The sequence below is a fragment of the Podarcis tiliguerta genome (genome assembly GCF_965153285.1).
Source record: "Podarcis tiliguerta genome assembly, chromosome: 2".
Classification (NCBI taxonomy): domain Eukaryota; kingdom Metazoa; phylum Chordata; class Lepidosauria; order Squamata; family Lacertidae; genus Podarcis; species Podarcis tiliguerta.
In genome coordinates this window covers 98,441,678-98,466,352 of record NC_139535.1, presented here as the reverse complement: position 1 = coordinate 98,466,352, position 24,675 = coordinate 98,441,678, and the positions used below count along the sequence as shown (strand labels likewise).

Sequence of the window (24,675 nt, the reverse complement as noted above, 5' to 3'; positions counted from 1 at the left end):
ACAGAGAGGAGGGGGAAAAGTCCCTTTGCACAAGCAGACCTTGTTCTGCAATGCCTACCCCACTTAGTGCTGTGTTGAATTCAGGAGAACAACACTCTGTATAACAGCTGGGACTTGCTACACAGCCAAGACTGAGGTTCCAACTAGTTCCTAGTTAACTGGGAGGGGGGGAACTATCCCCCAAGGTTGGGAAATGAGTTTCTTTTTACAGGCTATGCCTGCTTCTTAAAAAGACAAGCTACACACACTACAGGTATGGGTGTGTGTGAGAGGGACTGAAACCAGCAGCTCATTTTGCTCTGTGTTTCTGTTCCAACCCGTTATTAGCATCTAGACTTGGCCTACTGCTCCACTAGGAAATGAAGGATGCCTTGCCAGAGCAGGCTGTTGTTCTATGAAAATTTCAATTTAGGAGCATAACTTTGATTGAAGTGTTCTGGGTTAAAGGCTCTCCATCCAATTTAAGTGGCTCGTTTCCATGCACGCCAAGCTGATTAAAATAATTATGGATATTTGACCCAGCTCGGTTTTTGTAATATTCACAATGTAATTAAGATATATTTGCATACAGAGGCAGTTAAGGGATGCAGGTGGTGCTGTGGGTTAAACCACAGAGCCTAGGACTTGCTGATCAGAAGGTCGGCGGTTTGAATCCCCGCGATGGGGTGAGCTCCTGTTGCTCGGTCCCTGCTCCTGCCAACCTAGCAGTTCGAAAGCACGTCAAAGTGCAAGTAGATAAATAGGAAGGTAAACAGCGTTTCTGTGCACTGCTCTGGTTCGCCAGAAGTGGCTTAGTCATGCTGGCCACATGACCCGGAAGCTGTACGCCGGCTCCCTCGGCCAATAAAGCGAGATGAGCACCGCAACCCCAGAGTCGGTCACAACTGGACCTAATAGTCAGGGGTCCCTTTACCTTTACCTTATAGAGGCAGTTGCCTACAGAGCATAAGAAAATGCAAAACAAAACCTATAATATCTATGGAATAAGGGAAGGAAGGAAGCAGCAGCAGCAGAGCAAAGTTAAGTTTAGGGGGGCACAAAATGCAAACCTAATAATCAGTGTTATGGCTTTGTTAATGGCCATGTTAATAGAGAACGCTGTTATTAAAATCCCTCCAATTTTCCTTTCCTCCTCCTCACTGGAAATTTTTAAAACAAAGTTGGTTGACCAACTGTCAGGGATTCTTTAGATGAAATTCCTGCATTGTAGGGGGTTGGACTAAATGACCCTTTGGGGTCCCAACTCTAAGATTCTATGGTTTTATTATTTCTGTGACTCATAGAAACTGATGCACTTGACTTACTTTGTGTGCAGTCACAGGCACCCAGCAATGCTTTCTCGTCCTGGCTGTAATCTGGAATGAAAATGAAAAGCCATGAGCTTCAGGCTCACCCAATAGGAATGCTTTTTTTAAGGAGATGCAGTGTTTGATAGATGGAACGCGGGTGGCGCTGTGGGTTAAAGCCTCAGCGCCTAGGGCTTGCTGATCGAAAGGTCGGCAGTTCGAATCCCCGCGGCGGGGTGCGCTCCCGTTGTTCGGTCCCAGCGCCTGCCAACCTAGCAGTTCGAAAGCACTCTCGGGTGCAAGTAGATAAATAGGGACCGCTTACTAGCGGGAAGGTAAACGGCGTTTCCGTGTGCGGCTCTGGCTCACCAGAGCAGCGATGTCACGCTGGCCACGTGACCCGGAAGTGTCTTCGGACAGCGCTGGCCCCCGGCCTCTTTGAGTGAGATGGGCGCACAACCCTAGAGTCTGTCAAGACTGGCCCGTACGGGCAGGGGTACCTTTACCTTTACCTTTAGTGTGTGATAGAACTCATGTAATTGTCCTAGCAGGGGGTATTAAGGTCTTCTGACACTCTGCACGATGATGATTTTTGGGGGGGAGGGGGAGCATATTTTGGGTCTCCTTTAGTCATGACAAGAGCACTACAGTGGTACCTCGGGTTACAGACGCTTCAGGTTACAGATGCTTCAGATTACAGACTCCGTTAACTCAGAAATAGTACCTCAGGTTAAGAACTTTTCTTCAGGATGAGAACAGAAATTGTGTGGCGGCGGCACAGCGGCAGCAGGAGGCCCCATTAGCTAAAGTGGTACCTCAGGTTAAGAACAGTTTCAGGTTAAGAACGGACCTTAAGAATGAATTAAGTTCTTAATCCGAGGTACCACTGTATGGGAAATTTTGGCATGGAGAGGGTGGGGAGTTTTCAGTGGTGGGGAGAGGGTAAAATCCACATCCAGGTTTAGAGGCCCACTCTTGGATGCATTCAAGGTTTAATTGCTAAAACACCAGAGCAGCCCACTATGTCATGTGGCGGAAACTGCTTTTGTAATCAAGAGGGCTTTCGAAAGCAGGTCTTCATATGTGTTTTCTTCTAATGACCTTTCCCTCTATTTTATAGCAAAATGATATTATTAGCTACCAAAAAAATGGACACCGAAACAATAATAATGGGAGGAAACCAGTAATCAAAGTGCTTCCCTTTCATGGGGACAGTAATGGACATTGTGATAATTAAAGGAAGCTTTTCCAAGGGCAATTAACAAACTACCCCTTTGTTGTCTCTCTATACTTGTGCTCATCGGAAAGCAATAAAATGGACTGAATGTGCAAACGGGAAGTGTTTAATTAAAGACAAAGGGAGCCCCGTAAAGCCCAGGATTTCCCTATCCACATTAGTGGGTAGCTGGCTGCAGTGGCATTTCATTAAGAAAAAAGTAAGCCGGCCACTAATCAGGCATGCATTCACCCAAGCATGCTCTGCGCTTGTAGTTCATGATCTGGTGGAGGTGGCAGTTCAGAAAGGAAGCTTTACCTTTTATTGGGTTTTTTTAAACATATCATTTCCAACAATCATTTAACATAACTTCTTTTCTTATACAGTGGTGCCTTGCAAGACGAAATTAATTTGTTCTGCGAGTTTTTTCGTCTTGTGAATTTTTCGTCTTGCGAAGCACGGTTTCCCATAGGAAATGCATTGACGGTTTCCCATAGGAATGCATTGACGGTTTTAAGAAAAAGGCGCGAGACGTTTTCGTCTTGCAAAGCAAGCCCATAGGGAAATTCGTCTTGCGAAGCAACTCAAAAAATAAAAAACTCTTTCGTCTTGCGAGTTTTTCGTCTTGCGAGGCATTCGTCTTGCGAGGTACCATTGTACAATATTTTAGACTTCCGTCAACAATTTCTGAAGATTTTCCGTTCTCTATCGCTTGTTCTGCATTTCTTAATTTCTCTATTACTTTTAATTGTCCTTAACTAATAATTCTCATCATAGTCTTTCTTGCAATGTTTCAAATAATCCTCCTTACAGAACGTCTTGCAATCCTACTAGCGTAATCTGTTTATTACATTTTCTTTTCAAATAGTTCAAATATTTACTCCAGTCTTCCAAGAATCTCTGATCCCGCAGGTTTCAAATCCTTCCTATTAATTTATCTAATTCTGCATAGTCCATTAATTTCATTTGCCATTCTTCTTTTGTCGATAATTCTTCTTGCTTCTATTCAATAATATTCTTGCTGCCACCACTGCATATAAAAACAACTTACAATCCTGTCTATTAATATCATCCCCTACAATGCCAAGTAAAAATGCTTCTGGTTTTTTAATAAATGCATATTTCAACATCTTTTTCATCTCATTATATATCATTTCCCAGAAGTCTTTCACTTTTTTACATTCCCACCACATATGATAAAAAGTTCCTTCCTTTTCTTTTCATTTCCAACATTTATTACTTGTTTTATACATTCTAGCTAATTTTACAGGGGTAATATACCACCTATATATCATTTTCATCACATTTTCTTTCAAAGCATTGCATGCTGTAAATTTTAATCCTTCTCAGAAAGGAAGCTTTACCAGCGCTGATGGTTCCAAAGGTTTGCGTGTCCCGGAGGAGCTGGTCAATCGGAGGGCTAGACCGTGGGTACAAGGCATAGCGGTTGATTCCCAGGTGGAATTGGAGCCAGCTTGCCTCTTGCCTGAGCTGCATTATTGAGTCCGAGGTGAGGTTGCGCTCCTCTCTGTAAATCTTGTGTCTCCTGATGCACACATGGAAAAGAAGGTGCACACAAAATCAGCCCCTCAGATAAATCACATTCCCACATTCAGGGTTGTATACAATGAAGCCCATAGCCTCCGGTATTTCTCTGATGAAAGCAAGGACGTCCTATTCAATTACAGTGGTACCTTGGGTTACAGACGCTTCAGGTTACAGACTCCGCTAACCCAGAAATAGTACCTCGGGTTAAGAACTTTGCTTCAGGATGAGAACGGAAATCGTGCCGTGGCGGCACGGTGGCAGCAGAAGGCCCCATCAGCTAAAGTGGTACCTCAGGCTAAGAACAGTTTCAGGTTAAGAACGGACCTCCGGAACGAATTAAGTTCTTAACCTGAGGAACCACTGTACAGTGATACCTCAGTTTTCGAAAGTAATCCATTCTGGAAGACCATTTGAGTTCCGAAATGTTTGAAAACCAAAAACTCAATATGGAAGCCTCAAAGAGGAAAACTCAGTACGGAAGCTGCGTGGTATGTTTGACTTCTGAGGAAAGTTTGAAAACCAAAGCATTTACTTCTGGGTTTACGGCTTTCGAAAACCAAAATGTTCGAAAACGGAGACGTTCGGAAACCAAGGTGCTGCTGCTGCTGCTGCTGCTGTTGTTGTTATTACCCCACCCATCTGACTGAGTTGCCCCAGCCACTCTGGGAGGCTTCCAACATATATGAAAACACAATAAAACATTCCCTATACAGGCCTGCCTTCAGATTTCTTCTAAAGGTTGTATAGTTACTTATCTCCTTGGCTTGGGGGTTGCATAACTCCATACCCTCCAGCATTTCTCCAATGAAAACAGGGATGTCCTAAGGAAAAGCAGAAAATTCTGGGATCAAATCAGAAACCGGGATGGCTTCTGTAAATCTGGGACTGTCCCTGGAATATAGGGACACTTGGAGGGTCTGGAAGCCATTGCAGGAACAGAACAACTTCCACCCATGTGATGGTACATTCCTCTCTCTCACTGCACTCTCAAGTCTTATCTGGGGTTTTCCACACTACTCTGGAGCAGATTTGGGGCAGAGGAGGCAGTTAGGAAGAAGAGAGGGAGGGGAAGTTCTGTTCCACTTGCTTAATGACTGAGTGATTCAAACCTCCATCGGTACAACGGCCATCATTTGGAAAGCAAGGTGTCGACAAAACTGTTCAAATGAAGGCTGTTGGTGGGGGAGCAGGATTGTGCTGGGTGGTGGGATCTCAGCCTATGTCTTGGGTCTGTAGCAAGCTGGAACAGTTAAAAAACTGCACTGGCCATATACTGGACTGCTGCTATTCAGAAGAACCCTCATTGGCTGCCTGGCCCAAGATGGGGTTTTCTACATTTGGGATGCAATTTTAATTGTGATTGATAATTACTGGCACCATTAACAGTGTTGAATAGTGGGTAGACATGGCAGACAACACAGCGATTTCTCCAAAGCAGCTCTTTATTTTGTAAGCTGGAACAGAACTGAACAGCAAACAGCTCAGCCGGCCTGCTTTTATAGGAGTCGGCTGTCAACATTGTAGCAACAACAACCCAGGGTTTCCCACCTAAAATAACTGACGTGGACCTGAGTGAAAACTATCTACCGCCCCCTGCTGGCCCAGGGTGAGAACTTCAGTACATAACAAACAGCTCCCAGAAGCTTGCACCACCATGGTGAAGGAGATCAAGATCAACAGAGCGAAACTGTACTAATCTCCAAAATATCCCACATTCGCTGTCCCTGCCTGCCTCTCTCTTTGGCCCTTGTGGAAAAATGAACATTCTATATGCTTGCTAGCATTTTTCTTTTGCCAGACCATAAAACCAACAGGATGAGGAAATCCGACATTTGCTGGATATACAAATGCTGGGCGAAATTCCACGAGGAAAATCCGGAAACTACTTTGTGTGGCAAAGCAGATGCTCTCAAGTCTCTCAAGATCAGAGGCTGAGTCTTCAACCTCTTCATAAGTTATGCTGCAAGGAGACATTGTGGTTTCAAAGACCACTGAGAAATCATGGGCCACTGGGGTTTTTCCAAACCATAATGACTTGTCAACCTCTTACAGATATATATATCTAGTAACTTCGTACTCATGTCCATCTGTGTTAGTACACACACCATTTTTTTAAAAAATAAGAACACCGTGTTAATTGTGTTCTCTTCAGATGTGGTGTGAGGAATGCCTGCTTCAATAATAAATTATAGAATAGCATAAAACTATTGTTATGTCTCCATTCGGATGCGGGTGGCGCTGAGGGTTAAACCACAGAACCTGGGGCTTGCCGAACAGAAGGTCGGCAGTTTGAATCCCTGCGACGGGGTGAGCTCCCGTTGCTCGGTCCCAGCTCCTGCCAACCTAGCAGTTCGAAAGCACGCCAGTGCAAGTAGATAAATAGGTACTGCTCTGGCGGGAAGGTAAACGGTTTTTCCGTGCACTGCTCTGGTTCGCCAGAAGCAGCTTAGTCATGCTGGCCACATGACCCAGAAGCTGTACGCCGTCTCCCTCGGCCAGTAAAGCGAGATGAGCACCGCAACCCCAGCGTCGTCCACGACTGGACCTAATGGTCAGAGGTCCCTTTACCTATGTCTCTACTATTTCAGAGCTACAGGTTATTGAGGTGTTAGAGGCACTCTCTCTACAATGAAAACAAGCAGAGAGGTGGCCCGTGCTTTAGTGCAGAGATAGGGAACCTGGGGCACTCAAATGGGACGCACAACTCCCATCTGTTCTGACCATTGCAGTCCAGCAACATCTTCAGAGCCCCAGGTTCTCCATCCTAGTTAATTCATCCCTACTCATATGATTATCAGTGACTCTGATTAGCGGTCCCCACTCTTTCTATTGGTAGGGATGCTGAATTTGGGTTTTTTAAAAAATTTTTTTCCAGTTTTCTACATTTCAATAATTTCACACTCATTTTAACATTTCAAAACTTGACTTCCTTCCCCCTCTTTCTGCGGTTCCTTAAATTTATTTTTAATATTTTCTGCATATCCAGATTAACTTAATTTGCTCATTTATTCATCCACTTTAAATATGTGCTCGTATGAAACTGCAGGTCATTGCCAATGTTCTTATGTTTTTACAGTTTGTTTGTAAATATTCCATAAACCATTTCCATTCTTTTATTTTTTTTAAAAAAATGTTATCTTGATTTCATATTTTTCCAGTAAGTTTTGCCATTTCTGCATATGCCATAAGTTTTTGTATCCATTCTTCTTTTGCTGGGACTTCTTCTTCTTTCCATTTTTGGGCAAGTAACATTCTCGCTGCTGTAGTCGCATACATGAATAAATTTCTATACGGTTTGGGTGGTTCTGTCCCTGTAATTCCCAAAAGCAAAGCTTCTGGTTTTAGGGATGCTGAGTTTGTACATACCTGAGCTCAGTTTGTACAAGTCTCTCCGTTTGCACAAGAAACAGGGCTCAATTGGCAAAATGAGAAGGATGGTCTCTTTGCTGGGAAAGCAAAAGGGCCGGGGGCTAAAACTGAAATTCTAGCCTCTAATATGTGTGTGAGCTGGTTGTGGTCACTAAGAAGCGAGAGAAAGACACTTTGCACACAGTCAAAAGGACTCGGCAGTGGCGTAGCATGGGGGGTGCAGGGGGGGCCGGCCGCACCGGGCGCAACATCGGGGGGGGGGCTCGCACTCGTAGCTCTCTGCCCCTACCTGGCTCACTCACTCTCTCTCACTGCAGTGCTGGCTGTGCGAATCCGATCCGAGCCGCCGGGTCGCCGCCCACTGTGGAGGGGAGGGTGCCAGGCATGCGGTGCGGAGAGAGAGCGAGGGACTATCTGCGGGAGGGACAGTGCAGCGGGGGGGGGGGTGCAAATTACTTGCCTTGCCCCGGGTGCTGACAACCCACGCTACGCCACTTGGACTCGGGAATATTATTATTTTGAAATTTTCAGGATTCATTCCAAGAATGGGGAGTAGATTCTGGGCCAAGCTCTGTTGTGCTCTAGCTCAAATTAAGCCCCGCAGTACTGACAATGGGGAAGAGACATGTGCCACCTTTCTCTCACTCTTCATTATTGGAGATCTAAGTCCTTTTCCTGACAATAGCTATTGATATATTGCTGTCTGTTGTTCTAAGCAACTCATGCCTTCCACGGCACATTGTTAGCAATCCAAGAGAGACGCATGGTTTATTTTTACATTGTGGATTTGGCCTGATTATTCTTTAGCTGTCAGAGCCTCGGAAACATAATGGCCATACATTGTCAAAGCGCTAACGCAGGGCCTTGTTTGCCAAACAGGCAGTTACGGTATCGACAAACTAAAACAGCCTAAATTACATGGTCCCTTTTCGTTTGCTTTAACCACCAGACCAACGGTACAATTTTTCACGTCAATCTCATTTACAGTCTTCTGAGCCTTGCCAGGCAAAATTAGTAAGGCACGGTGATCAGCCATCTACTTGAAAACAGAAAACTAGTCTGGGTTCCAATGGACAGCTTTCAATGAACATACATATAGCATTACCTGAAATTCTCCCAACCAAGCAAGATGATGATGGTTATGATAATGATTATTATTTTATTTTATTTTATTATTTGTACCCTGCTCATCTGGCTGAGTTTCCCCAGCCACTCTGGGTGGCTTCCAACAAAGATTAAAAATACATTAAAATGTCACACATTAAAAACTTCCCTGAACAGGGCTGACTTCAAATGTCTTCTAAATGTCAGGTAGTTGTTTATCTCTTTGACATCTGATGGGAGGGCATTTCACAGGGCGGGCACCACTACAGAGAAGGCCCTCTGCCTGGTTCCCTGTAGCTTTGCTTCTTGCAGTGAGGGAACCGCCAGAAGGCCCTTGGTACTGGACTTCAGTGTCCGGGCAGAACGATGGGGGTGGCCGAGGCCGTTTAGGGCTTTAAAGGTCAACACCAACACTTTGAATTGTGCTCGGAACTGTACTAGGAGCCAATGTAGGTCTTTCAAGACCAGTGTTATGTAGTCTTGGTGGCCGCCCCCAGTCACCGGTCTAGCTGCCGCATTCTGGATTAGTTGTATTTTCCGGGTCACCTTCAAAGGTAGCCCCACGTAGAGCACATTGCAATAGTCCAAGCGGGAGATAACTAGAGCATGCACCACTCTGGTGAGACAGTCTGCAGGCAGGTAGGGCCTCAGCCTGCGTACCAGATGGAGCTGGTAGACAGTTGCCCTGGATACAGAATTGACCTGCGCCTCCATGGACAGCTGTGAGTCCAAAATGACTCCCCATGCATCAGCTGATTTCAGTTCTGCTTTCTGCAGGTTCCAGGTACATCAGCGAGTTCCTGATGGGGAACTTGCTTGGGCACCCAAACCAAGCAAGATTGAACCCCCAGCTTTTCAGATGACGTGCAGAGAGTTCAATCTTGCTTTCCAGCTGCAGGATCCAGCCATGTCTTTACTTGCCCAACACATGACATCACACATGACATCAAGTGTGGGGCCGGTCGATGTGGTTTGGAGAAAATAGCCTGGTGGGCCACATTTGGCCTGTGGGTCAGACACAGTGGTACAAAGAAAATGGAAGAATGGAACGCTGAATAAGTATAGCTCCTTTGTCTCTAGCTGGCAATGGACCTCAGTAGTGGGTAAATAGGCATGCCAATACCTTTCTAGGTTTTACCAGCAAGCCAATCGGGTTGTTGTATTCTATGATCCAACCTGCCTATTGTTCTAGGATCCAAGCTTAGTACATAAGAATTAAAGGTAAAAGTAAAGGGACCCCTGACCATCAGGTCAAGTCACGGATGACTCTGGGCTTGCGGTGCTCATCTCGCTCTATAGGCCAAGGGAGCTGGCGTTTGTCCGCAGACAGCTTCCGGGTCATGTGGCCAGCATGACTAAGCTGCTTCTGGCGAACCAGAGCAGTGCACACCGTTTACCTTCCCACTGGAATGGTACCTATTTATCTACTTGTACTTTGACATGCTTTCGAACTGCTAGGTTAGCAGGAGCAGGGACTGAGCAACGGTACCCCTCCCCCCCGTCGCGGGGATTCAAACCGCTGACCTTCTGATCGGCAAGCCCTAGGCTCTGTGGTTTAACCCACAGTGCCACCCGCATCCCACATAACAATTATTATTTATTTATTAACACCCCTGCCCACCCCACCCCCATTTTGGCACTGCTAGTAACTTCTTCAGCAGATTTTCACATCCTGCAATCAGTGTCAAGGTCCCTAACTGAAGTGCCATGCTGAACGGGTGTGATGAATGATGCCAAGCACATCACAAATGCCAGCCAAGGGCTTGCAATGAGGGCTGCCCAATGTGGTTCAGGCACTGTTATCTGCACAGGCTGAATGATGGTTTATCTCAGCCAGGAGGGAGCCTCGCTTATCAGTCCGATGCTGCATTCTAAAGAGAGCTCTCCCACTTCATCTGAGAGAGGGATCCACTCTCTTGGTACACTTCTGTACAGTGTATCCAAAATGCTCTTAACAAAATATTATGTTCTTGATCTCAGCATCCTCTATAGAAAATAGTCCGATCCCTCTGCCCCAATAAGTGGAAGTTTCCACTGAGTGAATAACAGGGTTGTCTGGGAAGCAAAAACCCAATTAGTGTGAATAATGGAACAGTCTGTAGGAGCACAGCTCAAACTTCCACTGAACTTTTCCTGCTGATATATGGAGGTGGATGAAAGTCTTGTACCACTGACTGTAGCATGAGCTTCCACAGCCAAGGGACAGATCAATCCATTAATTTGGGCTTCTCTCAGTTTCTCATTTTGTCATAACTGAAGTTAAGTTCGCCACATTTCCACATCGCTTAAAAAAAAGAGGCCTCACAAAAATTCGCCAACATTTCAGTGTGCATGTCTCTTAACATTTTACCCAAAAAAGAAAGTCACTAATTTGTGCATTTTCACAAACATATTCCCACTTATAGTGTATATGCATCTTTATTTTCATTATTATCTTTTTAAAAAAAAATCTGCATTTTTATATGCATTTATTTTTTGTTAGAGAACACCATAACAAAATTTGGAGAAGTGTTAATTGTTTTTGATGTGCACAAATCAGGTAGGAACAAAACCAAATTCCTGACCATTCCCTGCAAGAAGTTACTTTATCAGCAGGGATTCAAATGTGCATTAAAGACATATAGTGTGTACACAGCCCTAGTCACAGTTCAATGCAATGGAAGTTTTATTTAGGAGTATACATGCATCAAATCAGCACCGTCCATTTTAAGAGCTTATGCACATGATCTTGCAAAGAGTGTCCCAACCTGTTTATTCCTCCGTGAGGTATTTCCACAGCCTCTTCAGCTGTGACAATTGCACTACATCTAGTCACTGGAGGTTGCAGTTGTGGGAAGGACAGTGGGGGGGGGGGCTCAGAGCTGCAGAGGCTACAGTCTTCAGGGAAGAGAGCAGCCAGCAAAGTGCCCTTATGAATTTATCTTTTTAAATTCCTTCCCTTTTCTCCAAATTGGGTCCTCCCTTAAAGAGGGCACATATTGTGGTGAGACCTGGAAACCGACACCCTGTGTTGTGGGTGGGTACGACTGGTCAGCCACAACACCTGATTGGTGGGTCTCTTGAAGCTGGGTGCAATCTGGCCAATGGGACACAGTGGGACCTATTTATACCCATGCACATGACCCAGAGCTTCCTCTTTCGGCTCAAGCATCGGAACACCCGCCCACCTCTCCCTACTTTTAAGGCTTTGTGCTTGACCTTGCTATGGAGTTGTGTGTCGTTGGGACAGGGGCACGGCAGGAATTCCCCCCACTTGGCTGATTGGCTGTTGCCGTTTGGGTTTCACCTGCCGCGTAGCAAATCGTCACAACTTGTACGGTTGCGGATAGGCTCTGGTTCAGGTGATAGGGATGGGAGAACACTCTTGCCATCCCTATGTGAAGGGTATTCTGTTAAAGGAATCCAGGGACTCGATGGTTTGGTCAACCCCTGAGAGGGGGTTGTGCCCGTGCCTGAATCCAGGGGGACATTTGGGTGGTGGACATAATCCATTCCCGGCTTTCCGCTTATCCAGGTGTTCACCCTTGGCTGATCTATGCTGGAACCTTGGGTCAGCGCTACCTGCATGGCAGGGAGCTAGTCAAACCAGAGCCTATGCAACCAGTCACTTTCTGTAATCAATAAAGTTGTGGCCTAAATTCTGCCAAAAACCAAACCAAAATTTGAGTCTTGTCTGAATTTATTTAAGGGGGAGGTTTAAAGGTCTGAATACGCAAAGGGCAAGAGGTGCACTCTAGCAGCTGAGTGGCAGAAACAAACCATTCATTTCTTTCCCAACAGCGCTTCTCTCAGCACTGTGATTAAGCTTTGTCAATTTCACTTCTGAGATCAAAAGCCGGACCGTGAAACCGACAAGACTTCTTCATGGCATGAAGCAAAATTAGGAAAGTTCATTTAAGGTCAGCTGCAGAAATGATCTTCGGCCATTTTCAGTTGCGAAGCTTATATTGGCTTTGTTTCAAGTCATCTTCTGACATGAATATACGAACTCACACTGTCCAGGGTGTGCTTTTGATTGCTTTGCCGGGCAAATCGTTCAGAACAGATCTCGGCCTTGCAAATCAGCACAGGTCTGTCAGGCCAGCGTGAGAAGGATACAACAGCTGTGTGCTCTTTGATCCCAGCCTTGCCTTCTCTTTGCGAGGCTGAGATAGAAGGGCACATGGCCATTGTGTATTTCTCATGCCACCCTGCTGGCATATAAAAGATATCTGAAGGTATCTGAAGAAGTGCGCTTGCACATGAAAGCTCATACCAATAATTAACTTAGTTGGTCTCCAAGGTGCTACTGGAAGGAATTATTTTATTTTATTTATTTTATTTTGTTTCTTCTTCCCATTCCATTCCATGGTGGGCCTTGATGCCCTCCATCTGCTGTTACCCAAGCCCATGCATTATGCACTGAGCTCGTGGAAGTTGCTGCTAGGCAAAGTCGTATCTTCACAGGGTAACCGCTAGCATAAACAGAAGACCAAAACCAAATTGACAGCAGCATAACAAACAGTGAAGTCAGTGAGCCAGTTCTCAAGGCTTCAGGTATGTAGAGTCAATATACACAGTGAGAGGTGCAGGAATTAATATCTAGCTTGTGTGTACCTCTGACTATTGCACAGTCCAACTCCTACACACTGACCATTGACTGCATGCTCACATCTTTTGGAAAGGCAGGTGTATTACTTGAGTAGGATGTGCTCCCACAATTGATGTAGACACTAGGCTTTAGGTGAACACCTGATCTGGTCTGTGCAGTGGTAATTGGGGCACATAGAAACCCAAGGCTTGTGTCTCCTCCCCAAAAGTAGAAGCTCCAGGCTCGGCCATTGTGTGGTGAACTGTGGCAGACACCAGCGATACTATAAGAGATGCTCATGAGTTAGGTGGTGCTAGAGTTGTCTGAATTCCAGACCTTTCTCTGACAGCAATGTTTTGCTGTTCCAGTTCCTCAAAATGCACTGCTTGGCAATCAGAGTTTTGGAAGTTGGCAACATATGGGTCACACGTGGAAATTCCAAAATGGAAGCAGAAGTTGCTAAAACAAGTGGCATGGAGGGTCCCTTCAGTGGAATGGGATCACATGTGATAGCATCCTACAGCCCCGAGAGAGAGAGAGAACCCTTTATAAAAGCTAGTTCTTAGACGTGCAATGAAACTTTGTTGTTGACATCTATCTGTCTCAAGAGACAATGGAGTGCGCCTCCAGGGGTAAAGTCAAACCACTGCAGCACCAAAGTGACCTCCTCAGGGCACAAGCCTCAAAGCAGACCCACTGAAATCAATTAACATGGCTAAGTAAAACTTGGAGTGAGATTTACCTAGTGAGTTCTGTCAGCTCAAGCCCTGTGCAAGGGCTTTTGATTGCACCATGGGCCTTTCCTCCTCCTGCGTGTCCCCCAAAATGGACTCTGTGGAGTTGGAAGGACCCCTAAAACAGTGTACAGAAGGGCGGAGGAACAGGGCTAGGGGAATCATTCTGTCTGACAAGTTGGAATCCTTGTGCAGGCAGAAAGATGGGAAGCAATGAATTCCACCCACAGTGTCTCTCATTCCATCCATCCTGGGAAACAGAACCTTGTGGGGTTTTTTGTGTGGCCATTCTCCATCTCTTTTCCTCTCTGTTCCGGCTTATCGGTCCCTTTCCTACTTGGTTTTTATTTCGTTACTTTGCTTATTTACTGCCTGGATCGTTCCTGTGCTGTCTGGGCAAGCCGTTTGCCCTTGCGTGACTTAGCGTTTCCTCTCATTCTTTTGGGGAGAGGGTATTGATTATTCTCCAGCCACTTTGGAACGCAATATATGGCCCTCATAAAGACAGGGACCATTCTGAGCACCTTCTCAGACTGCGCTAACACTAAATTTGTCTCTCCCTTAGTGCCCAAATGCAAATGAACCAGAGGGGAGCGAGGACATTTTTCCGAACGGAGAATTCTTTGTGTGCTAAACCCTCTTCGCTTAATGATTTAGTAGGGTGACTAAGATGGCACGCTAAGTCCTGTAAATCCACGAGACAGGTAGAAAGTCAAAGGATGAGCCAGAACTTGGGGTGTTGCCTAATGAAAGCGCCATAGCCCAGTGTGAGAATATCTGCTTCGCATGCTGATGGTTCCAGGTTCGATGCCTGAAATCCCCAAGAAGAACAGGGCAAGAATTCTGCAGAGCTGCTGCCAGTTCAGTGCAAGCAACAGTGAATTAGATGCAGTAGCAGCCAGTTTGGTGGAGAAGAGGCACCCTCTTGACATCAGTCTCGCTGCAACTTACTTGGACAGGGATAAGGCAGGGTGGAAGCAAGGTTGAGGTTCTCCTGTGATAACAGGAAGCTGGACTAGGTGGGCCATTGGCCTGATCCAGCAGGTTCTTCTCATGTTACTGTGATAGCAGGCCACACCAGTGGGTCAGTGGGCGTTCCACAGCGTGAGTGCCACTACCGAGAAGGCCCTCTGCCTGGTTCCCTGTAGCTTTGGTTCTCGCAATGAGGGAACCGCCAGAAGGCCCTCGGCGCTGGACCTCAGCGTCTGGGAGAACGATGGGGGTGGAGACGTTCCTTCAGTTCCTACAATGCAGGGAGTTGGACTAGATGATCCTCAGGGTCCCTTCCAGCTCTACATTTCTATGACTCTATATACAATTTACACACAGCTCTCTATTAATTCTGACCCTCGCACATTCAGAGACCTGTTAGCCTGACCTACTAGCCTCTGCAGCTATCTTTGGTACGGCCATTTAATAGCATAACATCTTGGCTTACATTAGTTCTTCTGCAAATTCTAAATCAATATCCATTTGCAGGCACTCCAGCATAACCTCACGCTGCTTAAACACTTGCTACTTAGCCGGCCTCGAATATTTCACTGGCTCTTACTGTGATTAAGTGCAGCATATTGTCCGTGCTTTCAGCACCTTGCCCAATGAACCATGTGCAGACTCCAAAATGACATGAAAATGAAAATACTTCCGCTGGTATAGGCTATTAGTTTCATTTATTTTAGGGCAATTTGATCATTGCCATTTGCTTCCGCATCATCAAGGAAAAGCCGCTCTGCATTTTAGGACAAAATATTGAATTTGCAGTATTCGGAATTGCCTGATTGCAAAGGTAGAAGAAGGGCAAGGCTTCTCTCTCTTTAATAATGGTCCAGCGGGGAGAATTTCAGCCAGCCCAACTACACTTCTGCTCCACACAGACTGAAAATATACCAAAGCTTTGCAAATCAAAGGCGATGGTAAGTATTGAAGATAGTTTGAACCTCAGAACATTTGTGCCATTACAAAAGTTGGGTGCCACCCCTACACTCTGCAGAGCAATGGCAAGATCTCAGGGAGTTCCAGACACTCACCCAGGGTTGAGACACAGTGGAGACCACCGTAGTACTGTGTTAAGATATACGGTTTATTCCCCCATTTTGCACCTTCATGGTGGGAGTCCAGAGTTTACAGCATGGTCATTTCAATAGGGGCTCGTCCTCCACAGCAATGCAGCCATGGAGTCCAAGGCATATCCTGCAGCCTGCCTTCAGCCAGCCTGCCCAACATGGACCCCATTCTTTCTTCTTCCTTCTTCTTCCCAGAACACCCTGCCAAAACCTCTCTTTTCCTGTCACCCCACACCCAGTTACCCTGACAACCTCTCAAACCCCCAGTCTTAGGCAAGAGGGGAACGACAGTTCTCTTGCATTGCCAATGGCTCTCAATGGCTCTGAATTGTTTCTTAATGGTCCTAGCCTTGCCAGGAATTCCTCTGCAGCTTGAATACATCTCCCAAATAATCAAATCCCTACCATTTATTAATTACTAGAGTTTAGGGGGACCCCCCCCCACAAATCTATAACAGTATGTTAGATATGGAGCCAATTCCACACCCACCTACGGGACCGTCTCTCCTGGTATGCCCCACGGAGGACCTTAAGGTCCATAAATAGCAACACCCTAGAGGTCCCGGGCCCTAAGGAAGTTAGATTAGCCTCAGCCAGAGCCAGGGCCTTCTCAACGCTGGCTCTGGCCTGGTGGAACGCTCTGTCTCATGAGACCAGGGCCCTGCGGGATCTGATTTCTTTCTGCAGGGCCTGTAAGACAGAGTTGTTCCACCTGGCCTTTGGCTTAGAATTAGTTTGATTCCCTCCCCCTCTTTCTTTTTCCTTTCTCCTCCTGTGAAGAGGCTGCATCCTAATGTTTTAATGTTGTATTTTAATCTTGTTTTTTAAATTGTATTTTAATCAACTTGTTTTTATTATTGGTTGTTAGCCACCCTGAGCCCGGTCTTGGCTGGGGAGGGCGGGGTATAAATAAAATTTTTTATTATTATACTTTGCGTTTTGGAATTCTTGACATTTCCCTTATTCCTTTATTTAGTTCAGGGTTAGGGAAGCTTTAGTCTGCCAGGTACTGTTGGACGCATCCTCCCTGACCATCGGCCAGAGAACTGGAGTCCAACAATATCTGTAGGGGCGGAAACCTCTGTGCATTTAACTGTTATGTGACAGGCAGAAATTCTATAGGCAGACGCCTATGTAACTGCATGGAAGTCTGCACCTAAGTGAACATCTGCCTGTCACACAGATATTAAAGGCACAAAGCGTCTGTTGGGGAAGAGCGAGGAGGAAGGTGGCAATCCTAAAACAGCCTGCGTTTAATATGTCTCTGAAGTCAGGCCAGCCATTGCCGAAGGAGGATGTTTGGCTTTTGACCACATACGGGCTAAGTATAAAACAGACACTCTCTAGAAATGAACACATTTCAACGCCTGTTGAAGAAATCAGGATTCTGGAAATCATCCCGGGTCTAATTCAGACCTAAGCAGCCAAGAGACTTCCATTAGCCTAAAAACCCAGCGCTATTTTGTGAGTGTTTTCCCTGGCACAAAAAAACCGTCTTCCAGTTGTACCAGCTTTTATATTACGGACGTGTATCCATTAATTTAGAGGCTAAAGACTGCTGCCCCCTTTTTTCTTCGTTGCAAAACAGTGTGAGCTCCTCCATGCTCCAGTTAACACTGGTTCGCTCGGAAAGAACAAGATGTCAGTAACTTTCTGACACGGGGACAAGCAATCCATCAATGGTGAGCAATTTCTGCTCACCGCCAGCCAGAGGAGTTTCCACGACACCAACCTAATTGGCTAATTGTGTGTGTGTGGTGTGGTGTGTGTAGTTCTCTGGGACATTCTTTCCTCCTGCATTCATTTCTTTCCCATGCCTTCCCTTCAGTTTTGCCTCACCTCTCCCATCTTGCAATCTCCCCTTTGCTTTTCCCGCAAAACCTGTCAGAGCTGCTCCGGGCTTCAGCTAGCCCAAACTGTTGCCAATGGGACCGCCCCCTGTTCCTTTGTGAAGCCATAGCTTTCGAAAACCTGCCCAGAGGCATTTGTAAAAAAGGTAAAGGTAAAGGTACCTTTGACAATTAGGTCCAGTCGTGGACGACTCTGGGGTTGTGGTGCTCATCTCACTCTATAGGCCAAGGGAGCCGGCATTTTGTCTGCAGAAAGCTTCCGGGTCATGTGGCCAGCATGACTAAGCGGCTTCTGGCGAACCAGAGCAGCGCACAGAAACGCCGTTTACCTTCCCACCAGAGTGGTACCTATTTATCTACTTGCACTTTGACATGCTTTCAAACTGCTAGGTCGGCAGGAGCAGGGACTGAGCAATGGGAGCTCACCCCGTCGCGGGGATTTGAACCGCCAACCTTCTGATCGGCAAGCTCTAGGTTCTGTGGTTTAGACCACAGTGCCACATTTGTAGTTGCATTTGTAGCAGGAGTCTTTTAAGGCTTTTCTTGCTTGCTGGTGGCATCAAGAAAGTAGGCAAGGGGCAGCCAGTGTACTTCACAAGGTCTCCATAGAGCAGGGGTAGGGAATTTTAGGCCCAGGGGCTGAACGCCAACCAAGAGGGGTATGTGGATGGGCACAGAAAGTAGCTTGCCGCACAAAGCTAACTCTTAGTTATGATGATGATTAAATCAATTCATTAATTTTAAATAAAATTTCACCATTGATTTATTAAATAGCTGCCCCTGCCTTTCGTTTAGGAATTCTATGTGCCAAAATCCCAAGGTAGCAGAAAAGACTATTTATGTACGTGACCACGGCTGTGTGGATGTTATTGGCCCAGAGATGGCTACAATGACCGGAAGAATCAACTTAATCTGCCATTCTTCTCTGGTAGGGACTTTATCTTCTTTCCATCTCTGGGCCAATTCTAGGTGACCAAAATTTTAATAAGGAATGGGAACAGCTAAAATCGTTCGTAGGATTGGACTAATGCTTATAGCTTCAAGGTGAATTTTGAACATAATGGAGATGTAAAATGTTTGGATTATGTTAAAGATGTAAGAGTTTTGGAGAAACTGATTTTGCAAAGTTAAGCTAAGCAGATATATAAGATTGAATGTTTAATTATTAAGATACAGAATTACAATCTCAATAATAAAGTTACAAAATAATAACAAGGAAGTCACATACGGGTGGAGGAAGACACAGGGCAAGAAATAAGAAATGGATAAATGTTGGTACATAATGAAATGTGAAAATGTGAATTTACGAATATACTGTATATGTATCAATATGTAAAGATTTCATATATGTATTGCAACATTAATAATAAATAAATTAAATGGGGGAAAAGAAAAGGAAGGTTTGGATTATCATAAAAGATGCAGGAGGAAATGATTAACAATAGGACCCACAAAGGGGAGGAGATTCTTTGGAATCTTGTTTTTATGTTGGATGTTGAATACGTGATTGTAAAACTTTAATCTGAAAAATAAATAAATTAGAATAATAATAATAAAATATTTATAAATATAAATAAAATAATAATAAAAATATTAGTTACTTGCCCCTTGTTAAAGAGCACAGGGGACAAGATGCAGGACACCCAGGACAACTCCTAGGTGCTAAGCGGCAGCCAGCCATAACTACTTTCCGGAAATGGCCCCCAAAGTAGGAGCAGATTCACGGTCAGAGAGTGCCTCCAATCCCCCACCTGCCTGAGACCCTCCAGAAGGATGCCATGGGCAACGGTATCAAAAGCCGCTGAGAGATCAAGGAGAACAAATGAAATCATACTTTCCCCCACCCCCAAAATCAACCTTCCAACAAATGCCATCAACCAGACTGGGCAAGGCAGTTTCAGTGCATAGGTGCCAATTTTGTGGGGCCCTGATTTCTTCAGCTCCCCCCATAAAATATTTAGGTGATCCACCCACCCCCAATATTTTCTGCAAGTTGGTACCCCCCTCTTTCCCTCCCTAAGCAGCTATTTCTCCCCAGTGGCGTAGCTTGGGGGGTGCAGGGGGGGCAGGCCGCACTGGGCGCAACATCTGGGGGGGGCGCTCGCACTCACAGCTCTCTGCCCCTACCTGGCTCACTCACTCTCTCTCACTGCAGTGCTGGCTGTGCGAATCCGATCCGAGCCGCCGGGTCGCTGCCCACTGTGGAGGGGAGGGTGCCAGGCGTGCGGTGCAGTGCGGAGAGAGAGCAAGGGACTATCTGGGGGAGGGACAGTGCAGCGGGGGGGGGCGCAAATTACTTGCCTTGCCCCGGGTGCTGACAACCCACGCTACTCCACTGTTTCTCCCCCAGCTGGGCGCTGTCCTCTCTTCCCAGCTTGCCTCCTGGCTTTCAACGCCATTTCCAGTGGGGCAAGTGGCTGGCCTGCCTGCTGGTAGGAGAGGCAAATGGGTGGCAGGTGGGATGGGAGCTGAGCGGGCAGAAACATCTTGCACACAGGCGGCAAGAAGCATTCCTGATGGCATCCCAGCATGGGAGTGACTGAGCACAGAGGACAGCAAGTGTTTGAGAATTCTCAGGACAGTAGTACAGCAGAGAAAAACAGGTGCATGCATGCATTGAGAATAGTGTTGCTAACTGGCCGGGGCAATATGGAATTATGTTTTACTCAGGGAAGACCCACTAAGTGACTAAGTCAGGTTCATTCATTGCAATAGGTCTACTCTGAGTAACACCATCCCAGGTCAGGACGCAAGGGAGAAACATACTAAGAGGAAGGCACGCTTAGAAAAAATATATAGAAAGGTTTATTGTTTTGTGTACATTCAAATGTAAGATAAAACATATGCAAAGGGACTTGACAGGAAGTCAAAGTTGAAGAAAAGATTTGGGAAGATACAAGGGGGGGAAAATTTACTTTCATTATTATCATTTTCTGTGCGAGTGTGGGTGTCTGCACACATGTGTGTTGTTGTATGCAATGTTTGGGAGGAAATAAGACGGTAAATAACAAATAACAAACTAAATAATAATAATAATAATAATTTTTATTTATACCCCGCCCTCCCCAGCCAAGGCCGGGCTCATCGATGTATGTAATCTTTATTTCTTAATTATATTTAGTGGTAGTACGGCTGTATTGTTTTTTGTAACATAAAACCATTTAATAAACATTATTTAAAAAATAAATAAATAAGAGGAAGGCACGCTTGGCAAATCCACACCGTGATCAACTCCCGCCCGGAAACCAATGTCCCCACTGTGGAAGGACGTGTGGATCCAGAATTGGCCTCCACAGTCACTTACGGACTCACTGTTAAAACCATGTTTATGGAAGACAATCTTACTTGGCTACAAGTGATCGTCGAAGAAGAAGAAGAAGAAGAAGAAGAAGAAGAAGAAGAAGAAGAAGACTGTCTTCACCCCCATTCTCCACATTAAAATCTTTCACATACCCCCAAGCTGCTATTTGCACCGTTAGGAAAAAAAACATATTTCTCCCCCACCGTCACCACCGCTGTTATTTGCAAAAGTTTCAAGAGACCAAAGAGCTGTGCTTGCACCATGCTTGCTTTTGATCTAAGGTGACAGGCTTATTTATCTCTATAGTCACGTCTCAGTGGTTCAAAGAAAAGTACAGTTGTCCCACTGAACCAAAGCAAGGTCACACACTCTTATTATGCTCCTTCGAGCTCAGACCAGTTCTTCTTCTTACATTATTACTTTGTTTTCCGTTTCTGGTGACACGTAAGCTGCACCGATTAGGGACTAAGCACAAAATAGACACGGTGGCAGGTTTGTGATAAAGATTTTTGGCTCCGGTGCCAAGGCTTTCAGCTCGACTTTTTCCTGCAGGATAGAAGTGACCCTGTTATAAGTTTAAAGACTAAACAAAGCTCAATCGCAGCATTTAGAAAGGGCACGGTTGCTCAACGCACTCCCCAATTATTTTTTTGTACAGTGTGCATTTTAAAAGACTAAGGCTGCAGTTTTCAGCAGCTTTACCTTTCCGTACGTGCCAAAGCAATCAGCATGCCTTAGTTCCCAGTAACAGTGAATAAGACGGAGATGTAAAAAAAAAAAAAGCTGTATCTCCCCCTTAGTTTATGAACCGTGATCAAATACTGCATGAAATCTGAGATAAGGGAAGAATTCGTGGGAAGCATGGAGAGAGAATGGATAGGGAAAAGTTCTTCTCCCTCTTGCATAACACTAGAACTCAGGGATATCTAATGAAGCTGAAAATTATGGAATTCACAGTGATGGCCATCAACTTGGATGGCTTTAAGAAGAAAAAGAAGAGTTTGGATTTGATATCCCGCTTTATCACTACCTGAAGGAGTCTCAAAGCGGCTAACATTCTCCTTTTCCCTTCCTCCCCCACAACAAACACTCTGTGAGGTGAGTGGGGCTGAGAGACTTCAGAGAAGTGTGACTAGCCCAAGGTCACCCAGCAGCTGCATGTGGAGGAGCGGAGACACGAACCCGGTTCCCCAGATTACGAATCTACCGCTCTTAACCACTACACCACACTAGCTCTCTTAAAAGAGGACTGGACAAATTCACGGAGGGGATGGCTACCAATGGCTACAAGGCACAGGGGTTAAACTCTGCCTCCACCGTCCGAGCTTGTAATGCTTCTGAAAATCAGTTGCTAAAATGCAGGAAGAGAGAGTTCTGTTGCGTTCAGGTCCAGCTTGCCCGTTTCCCCACAGGCTTCTGGTTGGCCACTGTGGGAATAGGATGCTGGGGCCTAGATGGGCCAGGGGCCTGATCCCATGAGCTCCAATTAGGTTCTGACATTTAGTTTATGAACTGTGATCTCCTGGTCAATGGTGGAGCTTCATGCTCCGGCACTGGGGTGTGGGGGGTGGAGAGAAGGTGGGGGCAGGGCTGGTGCATGTCCTGGGGGCGTGGTGCCCAGCGCTGGCGGGGGGGGGGGGACCTGTGATGTCACCCCACTGGGATCACACTGCCGGGGGCGGTGCGCTCCCCCGCACTCCTCTTCCTCCGCCAGTGCTCCTGGTCAAGTACTGCATGAAATACAGTGGTACCTCGGGTTAAGTACTTAATTCGTTCCGCAGGTCCGTTCTTAACCGGAAACTGCTCTTAATCTGAAGCACCACTTTAGCTAATGGGGCCTCTCGCTGCTGCCGCCACTGTGCGATTTCTGTTCTCATCCTGAAGCAAAGTTCTTAACCCGAGGTACTATTTCTGGGTTCGCGGAGTCTGTAACCTGAAGCGTATGTAACCTGAGGTACCACTGTATTTGAGGAAGGGAGAATTCACATAAAACAAACTTCAAACTGTGGCTTACCCCCAATAATCAGCTGTAATCAAATATACAAAGAGCTACCAAATATTACAGCTGCGGCGTCTGATGAATTAATTTGATGGGAAGAGCCATAGCTGAGTGGTGGTGCAAATTATTTGCAATGAGGTTCCCTCAGATAGGACTGCACCCCCATTTCCTTCTCCCTTTAGTGCTTATTTCTTAACTACTCTTCAAGCTAATGAACACATTTTGGCTCTTCTTTTATATATATAATTTTTATTTTTGCATTTTCCATTTTGCATAAACAAATAAATTAAACACATAAACATATAATCTCTTCTGACTTCCCTCCCTACTCCCAATTGTGGATCTCATTGTAACGATTTCCTCCTCTGTATCTCTATCACAGCTCTATTTTTATAAACCCTTCGTCAATCCATAGTTCAGATTTTTTACTACAAGTTTTCTGTCAATCCTACCAATGTATGCAGTTGTTTAACACGTTGGCTCTGTCATAACCTCTTGCAAGGAGTTAAAGGAGCACAGAAATTGTCACATTTTAAAAGATCATGTTACCAAACTTGCTCTACGCCGGAGGACAGATGTTCTGCTTAGAATCATGGAACATTCTGTGCTGTCCAGTTTTAAAAGCAGCTTTCTCCTCTTGCCAGTGGCGTAGCGTGGGGGGTGCAGGGGGGGCCGGCCGCACCGGGCGCAACATCTGGGGGTTAGGGTTAGGGGGCGCAAATCCAAGGGTTAGGGGGCGCAAATTACTTGCCTTGCCCCGGGTGCTGACAACCCACGCTACGCCACTGCCTCTTGCAATTCTGATCACCCCGAAATATTCCAGCAAGTGGGGCCTTGACACTGAGCTACTGGTTTTGATCTACTCCAGCAGTGACTAAGATCCTCATTGCAACCCAGACAAACGAACTCTTAACCTCAGGAACTGAGCCTTGCTTAACTAACTGTTTGGTGGACATGCTCAATGCCACATATTATTTCTTCCAGCAGCCAGGGAGAAGGATAGGCCTCCTCCCAACTGATGTGCAAGAATCACAGTAAGTCGCAATTGCTGTTCAGTGCAGCTTACTCCAGCAAGTAGCAAGCTGTAGTCTCATCCCCCCAAGAGCATGAGATACAAGAATGTCCAGCCGTAAGGTCAGGGAACCCTGGCATCTGCATTGAGCCCTAGGCTGTGTACACACCATACATTTAAAGCATATCCCTCAAGAATTCTTGGGAGCTGTAGTTTGCCCCCAAACTATCATTCTCAGCACCCTTCACAAACTACAGCTCCCAGGATTCTTTGGTGAGAGTGGTGGGAAATACGCTTTAAAAGTATGGTGTTTAACACAGCCTAGGTTGCATTCCTCCTGCCAACCTAGCAGTTCAAAAGCACACCAGTGCAAGTAGATAAATAGGTACCGCTCCGGTGGGAAGGTTAACGGCGTTTCCGTGCGCTGCTCTAGTTCGCCAGAAGCGGCTTAGTCATGCTGGCCACATGACCCAGAAGCTGTACACCAGCTCCCTTGGCCAATAAAGCGAGATGAGCACCGCAACCCCAGAGTCGTCCGCGACTGGACCTAACAGTCAGGGGTCCCTTTACCTAGGTTGCATTCAGGAGAGCAAATCTTAGCATTCTTGCTCTGTCTTTTATTT

The 24,675-nt window shown here is 45.9% G+C and overlaps 1 protein-coding gene across 1 annotated transcript in view; it reads right to left on the bottom strand.

Annotated features, from left to right (window-relative positions):
* Window positions 1-24,675, bottom strand: part of FAM20A (FAM20A golgi associated secretory pathway pseudokinase) — a 45,120-nt gene that overhangs the window by 17,379 nt on the left and 3,066 nt on the right. The window contains exons 2-3 of the mRNA XM_083427651.1: window positions 3,867-4,048; window positions 1,305-1,355 (exon numbers count right to left, since the gene is read on the bottom strand). Of these exons, the coding sequence (XP_083283777.1) occupies window positions 1,305-1,355; window positions 3,867-4,048 (233 nt within the window). The remainder of the gene's footprint in view (window positions 1-1,304; window positions 1,356-3,866; window positions 4,049-24,675) is intronic.